Source organism: Cryptomeria japonica, chromosome 1 (assembly GCF_030272615.1).
Source record: "Cryptomeria japonica chromosome 1, Sugi_1.0, whole genome shotgun sequence".
In the NCBI taxonomy this organism is placed as follows: domain Eukaryota; kingdom Viridiplantae; phylum Streptophyta; class Pinopsida; order Cupressales; family Cupressaceae; genus Cryptomeria; species Cryptomeria japonica.
In genome coordinates this window covers 694,924,825-694,936,060 of record NC_081405.1, presented here as the reverse complement: position 1 = coordinate 694,936,060, position 11,236 = coordinate 694,924,825, and the positions used below count along the sequence as shown (strand labels likewise).

General features: G+C 32.7%; 1 protein-coding gene across 3 annotated transcripts; it reads left to right on the top strand.

Annotated features, from left to right (window-relative positions):
* Nucleotides 1–313: 313 nt before the first annotated feature.
* Nucleotides 314–10,182, top strand: LOC131044637 (protein DEHYDRATION-INDUCED 19). Of its 3 annotated transcripts, none has more exons than XR_009372634.1 (7): nucleotides 314–602; nucleotides 3,774–3,916; nucleotides 5,596–5,674; nucleotides 5,913–6,111; nucleotides 6,872–6,961; nucleotides 7,101–7,197; nucleotides 9,635–9,772. XR_009372634.1 is itself a non-coding variant. In XM_059221511.1 (5 exons), the coding sequence occupies exons 1-5, from the start codon at nucleotides 539–541 to the stop codon at nucleotides 9,747–9,749; spliced, it is 600 nt and encodes a 199-aa protein (XP_059077494.1). In that variant the 5' UTR covers nucleotides 322–538; the 3' UTR covers nucleotides 9,750–10,182. The 3 variants fall into 3 exon arrangements, 1 of the variants encoding a protein (XP_059077494.1); XR_009372635.1 differs by having other exon boundaries at nucleotides 7,101–7,201; XM_059221511.1 differs by lacking the exons at nucleotides 6,872–6,961; nucleotides 7,101–7,197 and having other exon boundaries at nucleotides 322–602; nucleotides 9,635–10,182.
* The last annotated feature ends 1,054 nt before the right edge of the window (nucleotides 10,183–11,236 follow it).

Below are 11,236 nucleotides of genomic sequence, written 5' to 3'. Positions count from 1 at the left end.
AATAAAAATAATGCCATTTCAGTGTAAACACGTGTACCATCTAAAATAAACATAAAAAACTTTATGTCCTCATTTGATTATTTATATTTTTCTATAACAACTTATGTTTAAAGAATAAAAAGCCTATGTCAGACATTTGTGATACTTCACATCCAAATGTGTTGTTGCACTATCCTACCACTTTCCTCACGTCCCCACTTTATTTTGTCCTAGAAACTTTAGTGGCCCTCCACTTTAGCCCATGTGAAGATTCTATATAGAAAAAGAAGAAAAAAAACAAAGGCGAAGTTACCCATACAAAGAAAGAAAGAAAGAGGAAAAAGAAGGTTCAGCTCAAGGACTTAAATACCCCTTCCAACCATTCATTTCTCCTCAAAACAAATTTTGTCTCAACAATAAATCCTCACATCCCACCTTTGATTTCTGTGGAGATTGAGATAACAAGATTTTTATTTATTTTTAATATACCCTTAGATTTGAGGGTATTTATATATTTATTGCAGAGGAATCCAAATTGTTCAGCGGACATTTTATCGTCATGGACCCCGAATTCTGGGCTTCGCGCGTCACTGCCGCCAGGCGAAATGCTTCTCCATACCCAGGTATTTGGTTTCTTTTCTCTGCCTTGGAAATTGTTAAAATTTGTAAAAATTATAAGTTTGGCTTGCGTTCTGTGAGACTGGGAAAAAACTTTTAGGAGTTTTTCGAACTTTTAAAAGTTTTGGCTTGTGCGCTAAGAAATCAGAAATTTTTTCCAATTACCTTTGATTTTCTCGAGATTCTGGCATGCATTGGGAAATTTTCCGGAAGAAGTCGAAAAATTTGGAGTCTTGTTTCTCATTTTAAAAATTTTCTGAAGTTTTCAGGTTTTTCTGAGTCGAAACATTCGGGCTCTTTATTGACAAGAAGATAAAATACTTGCAAAATTTTAGTTTTCCAAAGGCCTTGGCTACTAGGAAACTCCCTTATGAATTTCAGTAGTTTGGTGACTTGTTGTCCTTGGGAAAGAAAATTCTGAAAATTGAATTTCTTTCAGGCTTTATCGTACTTTCTGAAATTGTTGCCGGAATCTTCTTGAAGTACTCCAGAAAAATGAACTCTTGTCATTCAATTGTAATAAATCTAAAACTCCAGGATTTTGAAGTCTTGTCCGTTAATTAGAAACAAATTCTAGATGTTTTACGTTTTCTAAAGCGTTGGCTTGCGTTCTGACAAAGTCGCAGAAATTTTCCAGAAGAACTCTGGAAATTTGGGGTCTTCTTACCTATTCATTTGAAAATTATCTCTAAATATAATTTTTTTTGGATTGGGCTTGCGTTATAAAAATAAAGTTAAATCTTGCAGAAAAACAGGAGCTATTGAAGTCCTTTTTAGGCATTTCTAAAACACTAATGGATGAGTTGCCATGGAAAATTTGAAGTGTTGTTATCTATTATGGAGAAAAACTGTAGTTTTCAGATTTTGAAGGCTTTGGCTCGCATTCAGAAAATTGTAGTATTAATTTTTCAGAAAAGCTCAAAAAATTGGAAGCCTTGTCATTTACTAGAAAATCTCTAAAATTTAGAGCTTTTTAAGGGTATCAAAGTTGCAGAATAACTTGAAGAAATGTTATTCCCCATAGTTTCGGAAATCCTCCCAAAGATTTTCTTAGAAATGTTATTCTCAAGTTTGTTTTATTTTTTATTATTTCAGTTTTGTTCATTTTTTTTTTGTTTTCTGATACAAATGATAAAACTTTTCGAGATAACTTGCGATTTTTTTAAATTTTTTTATCCGTTGGTAATTTTTCTGAAAAACAATTGAGGCTTTTAATAAGGTTTTGTCCTACATTCTCATCTAGTCACATAACTTGTCAGTAACACCTCAATAAATTTGAAGCCTTGTCCTTTACAAAAAAGATCTCAACCTAATTAGGGATTTTTTATGGCTTTTGTCTTATGTTCTGGCATTTTCATTAGGGTTCTCCAGAAAAAGTAGAGAAATTAATCAAAGGGAAATATTGTAAAATTGCCAATTTTGTAGCTATACATATACAGAATCATTCTTTATTGTCCAGAATTTCCTTAGATCAGTTCTAAGAAATTTGAATTTTTGTATATGTCTCTGCTAATGTCATCGTGATCAAAGGAAACAGCATTTTTAAGAAGGGAAAATTAAAAGGATTTTTTTTTTCTCAAAAGGAAAAATGAATTAATGTCTTAGTTAAACTCTACTACCGCAAAAGAAAATTTTCTTCTATTTGAAAGACTGTGCTTGAAGCCTTATCCATGGCTGGATGTGTTCCCTTAAATTTTATTCAGAATTTTCCTCGTTAAGAAAAAAGGGTAAATTTATTAACAGTTCTGACTTCTTCTTAGTGATCATTCACAATGCTGATTAAGGCAAATTGAAAATTTAGTAATTAACAGTTGAAACTTTAAAATCTTTTACTTCAACCATAAGATAAAAATTTAACATTATTTTACAAAAATCAAAATAAACATAAAGCAAATTGAAAATTTAGTAATCAACAGTTCAAACTTTAAAATCATTGTACTTCAACCACAAGACAAATATGTAAACATTATTCTACAAAAATCAAAAGAAACTTACATGTAAATCTATTCTGTCTTCTTGTGAAAAAAGGCGTAAGAGCAGGGCTCTGTGGTGGAGACGACTACTCTTATCTTCACTGGTCAGGCAGTCAACTGCCTTGTAGAACTACATGAAAAAAATAATCTCCAGCAAAAGAATCAAGTGATGGATTTTTGGCTAGGAATTTTTAGCAGATATTCCTGCAACCGCTTAAATACTTTGCCAGATTGCTGTCTGCATGTAGCCAATTTTTAATAGCTTCCTTTAAAAAACTTTAATGATAGTTTCCATACAAAAGTTTCTTGGATTTTCTGAAGAAGACCTGCTAGAGAAAAAATAAAAAATTTAACTGAACCATTTCCCTGCAAATCTCTTTACAGCATGGAGAAAATTGCAGTAGTTCCCCTCTATGGGATCATTAAATAACTGTCCGTTATAGATCATATTCCTCGAGCTCATTATAAATCTAGTTAAACAGTTGGTTGTGGTTCAGTAGATTTCAAGCTGTGTTGCGAGATGGCTTTGTTAACTAAATTGCCACAATTTAGTAGCAGAATAAAATCTTTCATCCATCTCATCATGACTGTTCTCTTTTCAGTTTAATAAGCTATGGAAGGGCAACTTATCTAAGAGTTCATTTGTGTTTAGTGACTAATGCTGGTTCGAATTTGGGTGTCTGCCTTGTCAACACTCAGTGATTCACATATTAGCTCCTAACTGGTTATATGATATTTGAAAATCCATTAGTCCCCTGAGCAAATTAACTGCAAGAATTTTTTATATATATTCTGTTGCACAGTAGGGCTCTGCTTTTGTGAGCACTTTTTTAATAATTAGGAGCAGTATATATTATTCAAGGCTATGTTTTATCAAATCATAAAAAAATACCCCAGTTTACATTTAATATTATTTCTATTTATGACTTAGGAAACACTTAAATACCTAATCATGCAATAAAGCAAGCAGATAATAATGCTACTTTTGTCTGAAGGATTCATGGCAGATTCTGTTTTTCAATCTATATTGACAAAAACTAAATTATACTGCCTGTTAGTTGCTTTTTTTTTGCCATACTGTATTAAAAGGGAGTAAAGTTGGTTGCTGACCAAGCATGCCCTTAACAAACAGCGTTTACTCTGTTTGCAACTTTGTTGAATTCTATTCTCACATTCAAATGGTTCTTCTGTATTTGAATACAGATCAATACTTTTGCATGGATGATGCAGAGGGAGAAGATGCCACACGCTTAGACTTCCTTTGCCCATATTGCTATCAGGATTTCGATATAGCATCCCTCTGTTGCCATGTTGAGGAAGAGCACTGCCATGAAACCATACATGTGGTAAGAAGATGATAAAGTTATTGTTTCTCCTGCTTTATGATTGCCATGATAGGGTTTCTTGTAAGTCATTGACTCCTTTCACATGAACCAAAAATCCTTTTAAAACCTCTCTACTCCTATCTCTTTCGTAGCAAAGTTTAGTGTGTTCTTTGCTTTTCATACTTAATAGAAAGTTTAGGCAGATTGTTAGATATATATCTGAGAACAGGATACAGTTGTCTATATCTATGCTTGGAATTTGTTTTGCAAGTATATAAGGAAATACTCCTCTGCAGTCTATAATAGTGCATTTTAAGACAGATTACTTTTCCTTTAGAGAATAGTAAGAAGTAGTTGTGTACTTTCAACTATTTACTAAATGTCGTTTGTAGTTTATATGGCATTATAAAATGATAATTTATGTAAAAAATTTCACATGTAATATTTTTTTATTTCCAACATTTCAAGTTTCTTCTAGATTCCTCTCTTCAGGGTTATACCAGATCAAAGAGTAGATGATTGGTTAATTTAATGAATAAATTCGTTTTCTGCCTTAAATTAGGCAGCAGATGTCAATAGTTGTCCCATTTGTTTGAATAAAGCCAGGAATCTCTTCAGAGTTTCACGTTGAAACTTGTTAAATTTGTTCTGGTATGATGGGTGCAGTGCAATTTCAAGAATTCACCAATTTTTAAAAACATTTGTTCATTCAAATTTCACTTGTGGTTTGTCATTCATGCTAATCACAAGTCTTGCAAGGAAAAGGTAAAAATTGTACTGTCTGCTTTAAGTATTAATCATTTCATCTCCAAGCAAGCCTCTTTCTTTGTAAACAAGGTACGAGCATAGAAAGAACAAAGTATCAAAGATGGTAGACTATTCATTTATTTTTGTCTTTTATCAATTATGGTAGCTTGTTATCCTGAAATAAGCTATGATAGAGTTCTACCTGTACATGTTTCTGATGTATCATATTATATTTATGCTGGTTTTGTTGATCAAATGACCATTGTTTCCATGCATCTTTTTTGATATCAGATTGGTTGATCTAAATATTGCAATGTAGATTCAGTAGCTTGATTGTGCTGTGAGCTCTATCTCCTACCTCTCTTTCATCAGAAAGCTTCATGAAGCAAGTCTCCAATGGGCTGTAATGGTTTAGATGCCAAGGTTAAATGGGTAGACTCCACTGAAAGGATCCCAATGTATTTGCAACCTCAGTGCTTTTATATGCCTTGGGGTCTAACCTTACTCTCAAACAGTCTACTAAATTTATCAGTAGACAAGGAGCCAGTAACACTTCTAGTCTCCCTAGAGATTTGGGAATTTTACATCCTAACTGTTAATTCATTTAGTTTCCATTCTTTCAGTCCATTCCCAAGTATGGAGAATAGAACCTTTCCACATGACTGGTATGCTTTCCTTTATTAGAATAGTTGTTAATATCTTTCTCAGCTTTTGATTTTCCTTTTTTTTGAAATATGCTTCAGCTTGAAGACAGTATTCATGTACAGTGCAGAAGGGTCTTCTGACTCTTCTGACCACTTCCTGTTTCATTTCTTTACAGCAATACTCCCTGCTCTCTGCTTTATGTCATTGTAGGGTCTTATGCTATGATCTAGTGGGATAGTTTTGTATTTTGATCTAATAGAGGAGACAGTGTTTCTACCTCTGCTTATTCTGCTTTTGAATTTATGCAGGCATGTCCTGTTTGCAACACAAATATTGGGATGGATATTGTTGGGCATATCACTCGGCAGCACAGCCACTTGTTCAAGATATCCTCTGATTCGTCTCTGATAGCACAAAATAAGATAAATAGAACACATATTTTTTATTTTCTTAATAAATCTTGTTTCTACATTCACCTAGATGAGTGATATTTATTGCCAACTATTCATGTCTTTGTTTTGGTCATGTATGTCCCAATTACTAATTAAGAGTGCAGGTTCTGGATAAAATTTATAAGCGAAGCTGGATGTATCTCATTTTAATTATTCCTTAACCACAAAGCACACACAACGCAGAAGGAAAAATGTTAAAGGTGGAGTACGGTCTAACTTACATCCAGATGCCTCCATGGCTACAGCAGATCCTTTACTTTCGTCTTTCATTTGTGGTTTGCCTTCTATGGAGACGCATGAACCTCAAAATACATGTGCTACCATGGAGGAAGGTTCAGCAAAGGAATCTTCTGACTCACAGGCTATAGTCAGGTATTTTGCAAGCTTCTCTTATATTTGTTTGCAAATATTATTTACTGATGCACCATTGACATTTCACCATTTCTTATCAAAATGAATTCAGTCTTTTGGCTCACGTTATAACATATTACCAACAACTCATTGCAATCATGCATTTATACTTTTTATACCAAATTCAATTTCCAGCCATCTGATTGTAAGTTATCATCTCATAAACGTACTTTTATAAATTGTGTCCATTTGAATCTTTCTATATAGAATCTCAAATCTGCCTGGGAAAGATAATTATTATATATATTTTAGGCTTCGAATTTCTTTTATGTATTGTTAGGTTTATCTTGTAGTGGGTATGTTTTTCTTTTTTGAATTTGATCTCTCAACATTGACCTTCTGATGCTTTTCTTATCAATTAAAGAGTTCTTATCAATTAAATTAGTAGTTCTTGTTGTCCAAAGGAAGAAAAAAGATGAAATTAACCACTAAAGAGTTGTCATTTTTGAATTATATTCCATCTCATTAATTTTTATGCTATTTCAAGGAAACATGATCTTCGCTAAAAATATTACTTACCTAGCAAGGTGCTTGAAATACTTGGAGCATCATTGAATCTAATCCATTTTTTCTGCAGTACATGTCGGTGATAAATGCCCTTTCACCCGGCTTTTTGTATGTGTTTATGGTTTTATATATTTGAATCTGCATTTGTGAATATAGGGCTAAATATATTGTTTGTTTATAGTTCATCTCTTCACATTTAGCATATGTCCTACAGATTGAAGGGCACAATATCAGCTGTGAAAGCTTGGGAATTGGCTTGGTGATTTTCGGATTTAAAGTAGCGAGTCTACATTTTTATTTTTAGGTATTGGGTAATAAAAGTTAGTGGCATTAATTGGTTGATTTATGGAACAAAATATTTTTTTGGTTTTAAGTTGCCAGTCTCACATCTTTGAGACTTAGGCAGTGTACTGTGTTGTTTGATTCCCTTCTGCTTTCTTCAGGACTTAATAGCTTAAAGCAACTTATTTAGCGGGCATATAATTTCTACCTTTGGAAGAGCCGAGCCGAAATCTTTTCCATGTATTTCTCTCAAGGATTGTGGGTACCTCTTCTTTCTACCTCTTCTTTGATATTTGGGTTCTATGAGGATTAAATGTTGTAGTGCTGAAATCTCTGATTATTCTTGCTCAAGAAGCCTATCAGAATACATGCTGCTTAAGTTGTATTTGATCAAATCTCTACGACAATGTTCTGAATTAACACAATATTAGTTCAGCACCAAAATTTAGGATCATCAGTTATGAAATTGGCTAGAATGAGTTTTTTTTTGTTTCTGATCAACGTTTTCTGTACTGTCAGCTTCCAATATCTATATGACACTTAATTATCAGTGCAATGGTATCTTTATAATTGAGGTTTGCTAGCAGACGTTTTTTTATGAGAACAGTGGGTGTAGCATTTCTAATTTTTGCTTCAAATATGCTATTCAGCAAGATTTTACTGTCACTAAAGTCAATCGTTACAATAATTGGTTTTATATAGTGTCATCAAAACCTCTGCTTACTACATTGAATATTTTCAGATTCAAGCATGAACTTGTACTAAAATGAGCCCATAGCGAGTCTCCTTTTTCGGTAATCTATAAATTGCAAGTAAACATGGTAAGTCTCTTAAATAAAAATATAGAGTTTTTGGTAGGTCAGGGTGAACCTATACACCCATTTGGCAGATGAGATCCCTTGTCAAAGCCCACTAGAAGATTTATTTCTGTTTGTGACCCTAGGTTTCAACCTCATGATTGAATTTGGGAGTAGACTGAGCTTTACTCATCCAGCTACACCTGTAATATATAATATGAAGCATTAATATTGGACGAGGTTAAAATTTCACGGAAAATCTTCGCTAATTGAAACAACTGTATGCAATTTAAAAGACCACAAATTTTAGTTTCCATTCAAATGAACCTGAAATCGTTAATTTTAGCATTTGATAGATCTTTTTAAGTGATATAATATCTCTCAACAGTAAAATGTCACGTCTTATTACACAATTTCTACCGGAGAGAGCTTATCAGTGCTTCTCTAGAGGTCTACTATAAAAAAATTTAACTGGAGTTCAGAGAGTTAATAATTCTGTGATGTGGTAGTTTGTACAGAATTTTCCAATTTCATACTTAAATTGATCTTTTATTAAGTGATTTCTAGTTACATTCATAGAGGTAACAAAATAACAACCTTGTTTCTGTTTTTTTATGAGTGTTTTGATAACTATATATAAGTAATATATAATATGAAGCATTAATATTGGACGAGGTTAAAATTTCACGGAAAATCTTCGCTAATTGAAACAACTGTATGCAATTTAAAAGACCACAAATTTTAGTTTCCATTCAAATGAACCTGAAATCGTTAATTTTAGCATTTGATAGATCTTTTTAAGTGATATAATATCTCTCAACAGTAAAATGTCACGTCTTATTACACAATTTCTACCGGAGAGAGCTTATCAGTGCTTCTCTAGAGGTCTACTATAAAAAAATTTAACTGGAGTTCAGAGAGTTAATAATTCTGTGATGTGGTAGTTTGTACAGAATTTTCCAATTTCATACTTAAATTGATCTTTTATTAAGTGATTTCTAGTTACATTCATAGAGGTAACAAAATAACAACCTTGTTTCTGGTTTTTTATGAGTGTTTTGATAACTATAAATTTAATTGGGTAGCACGAGAGATGGGATTGGGAATTGTTAGGTAAATTTTGATTTTACTTCTCACTATTCTCAAATTATTTTATTTTGTTTGAGGGTAGAACACCCTTGTAATATATTATGTTCAGTCTGCAATATCAAACTTGAAAGCTATTCTATCATATATCATTTTTTTAGTGTGTTATTGTTTCTATCTCTTGTAACAAAAATAGATGATGTTAAGAACATACGAAAAGAATTGGAATGAAATTGCCATTCAGCTCCATGGCGTCGAATTTTCTGTTTCATTTGGAAATTGACATTGAAACGATTGGCTAAAATATGTTGTTTCATTGGCCATTTGAAATGGAGAAATATTGCCTGATTTACTTGAGAGAGTATGTTTTTAGATTGAATTCCTTATTTGCATGTCACTGAAAACATTTTCAGTGTAATTTAATATAAAACTTTTATTTTCCAATTCTATTAATTAGTATATCAGTTAATGAAATGTCCAGCGAGTAACTGACTTCAGGGTGAATATTTTGTCTCCATTCACGGCTAATTGTAATGCAAATTTGCTATATTTGTCCAGTTTGGTTGCTAGAAACCCCTGTACATATAAGCCATTGTCCTGCTTTGGGTTTCCTATATTCATGAGTTCATTAGAACTGACATGAAAAGTTTTCTGTAGGTTTATGCAGCCTTAATCTGTGAATAGTATTGAAAAGTAAAATTTAGGTCTGTTATGTAAGAATTTTACTTTCTGGATACTTTTTGTGATGGACAATTATATATGCGTATAGGTTTTTCAGTGTTCTCATCATTGAGTTTTTTTCATTCTTGCAGTGCTGATTCATCTGTGCCTGATGAGGAATCAAAGCAAATGCTTGAAGAGGGGATGCAGCGAGCTGAATTTGTACAGCAGCTGATGTTGTCTATCATTCTTCCTGAGGAGTTTTAACGCACAGAATTCTATCAAATGATGATCCTTATTGGACGGTGACAGGAATTTAGCTGCTTGAAATTTCATGGTTACACAGTATGAAGCAGTGGGGAAGTCCATTTTTAGCAAATTGGCTGCAATTACATTTGATTGTAAGTGCCTAATTAGGCATTATGCTGGGTATAATAGTCATAAAAAGCTTAGGTTGCTTTTACAAATTGAGAGCTCTCTCAATTCAGAGAACCTGCAGAGTTACTGCCACGTAGTGGTATGACTACACCTGCTGCCAGATGTATCAATCGGATATGTCTATTGCTCACTGAGGTCAGCAAATAGCGATCAGGTTTATAAGAAGCAAATGTTTCTCTGAAGCATCTCAATTCCTTTTGATAGTGTTGTAATGAAGGAACAACTATTATCAGAGTAAAATTTTCGTACGTCATTGGTGCTCTGGATTGGATTTTCGCTGGTGCTTTTTCATATCATGTTTCCTCGAGTTAAAAAATGTCAAAAAATGGATTTTCCATAAAATGTTAAGAACTCAAATTTATTTACATAATTAATTTTTAAAAACCATGTATGAACATCTTCCAATAACATTTATATTAATCGAAACAATCGAAATGAAACTACTAAGCACTCAGGAAGTATAAGTACAGCTGCATACCATTTACGATGCTTCCTGCTTATCAATTCACATGCTTTCTTTGTACCTTGGCTTATATAAGGGTCCTTTAACACTTAAGGACATCCTTTTTATGAAGGAATGGCAATCTTTTATATAGCTGCACATTTCTTTGGGGGTCTTAGGCCCCCAAGTGCTTTGAGCTCTAGTCCTTGGCTTTTTGTAGAAGCTTTTGATTTCAGTATCATTTAGATGTTTACATGGACTTTGTCATTAAATCAAGTGTCCCTGGCTTTTAGAGTGGTTCATTTTGCTAACTGACCTCACTGGACCGACAATATCATTCATGTGTTAGATGCTTGTTTTCATTAAAGATAAGAAACCAACATTACTAAGTTATCAAAATCTGGACCCAACCAAGAGTGAAGAAAAATATATGCCCTTTAGTGGTACATAGCAATCTATTAAAAAAAAAAAATGATTTACTTTAATATATGACTAATGAAACTACGTTCAAATACGATAGTGTAATGGCAAAATACTTCTTGACTAACAAAACAAAAAATACTTCTTGACTAACAAAACAACATTACGATAATGTAATGGCAAAATACTTCTTGACTAACAAAACAACATTCAATATGATAGTGTAATGTCAAAATACTTTCCATTTAGTTTTGCACATATTTTGATAGAATGTCTGAAATGTTATTATAGTGTAATGTCAAAATACTTCCCATTTAGTTTTGCACATATTTTGATAGAATGTCTTAATGTTATTATATAATATATTGACAAATAGTGTGATCCTGTGTGAGATTTTGCTTATTCTTCAAACTTTTACCTATTTCTATTTACATTTATTTTACATTCTTCTTGT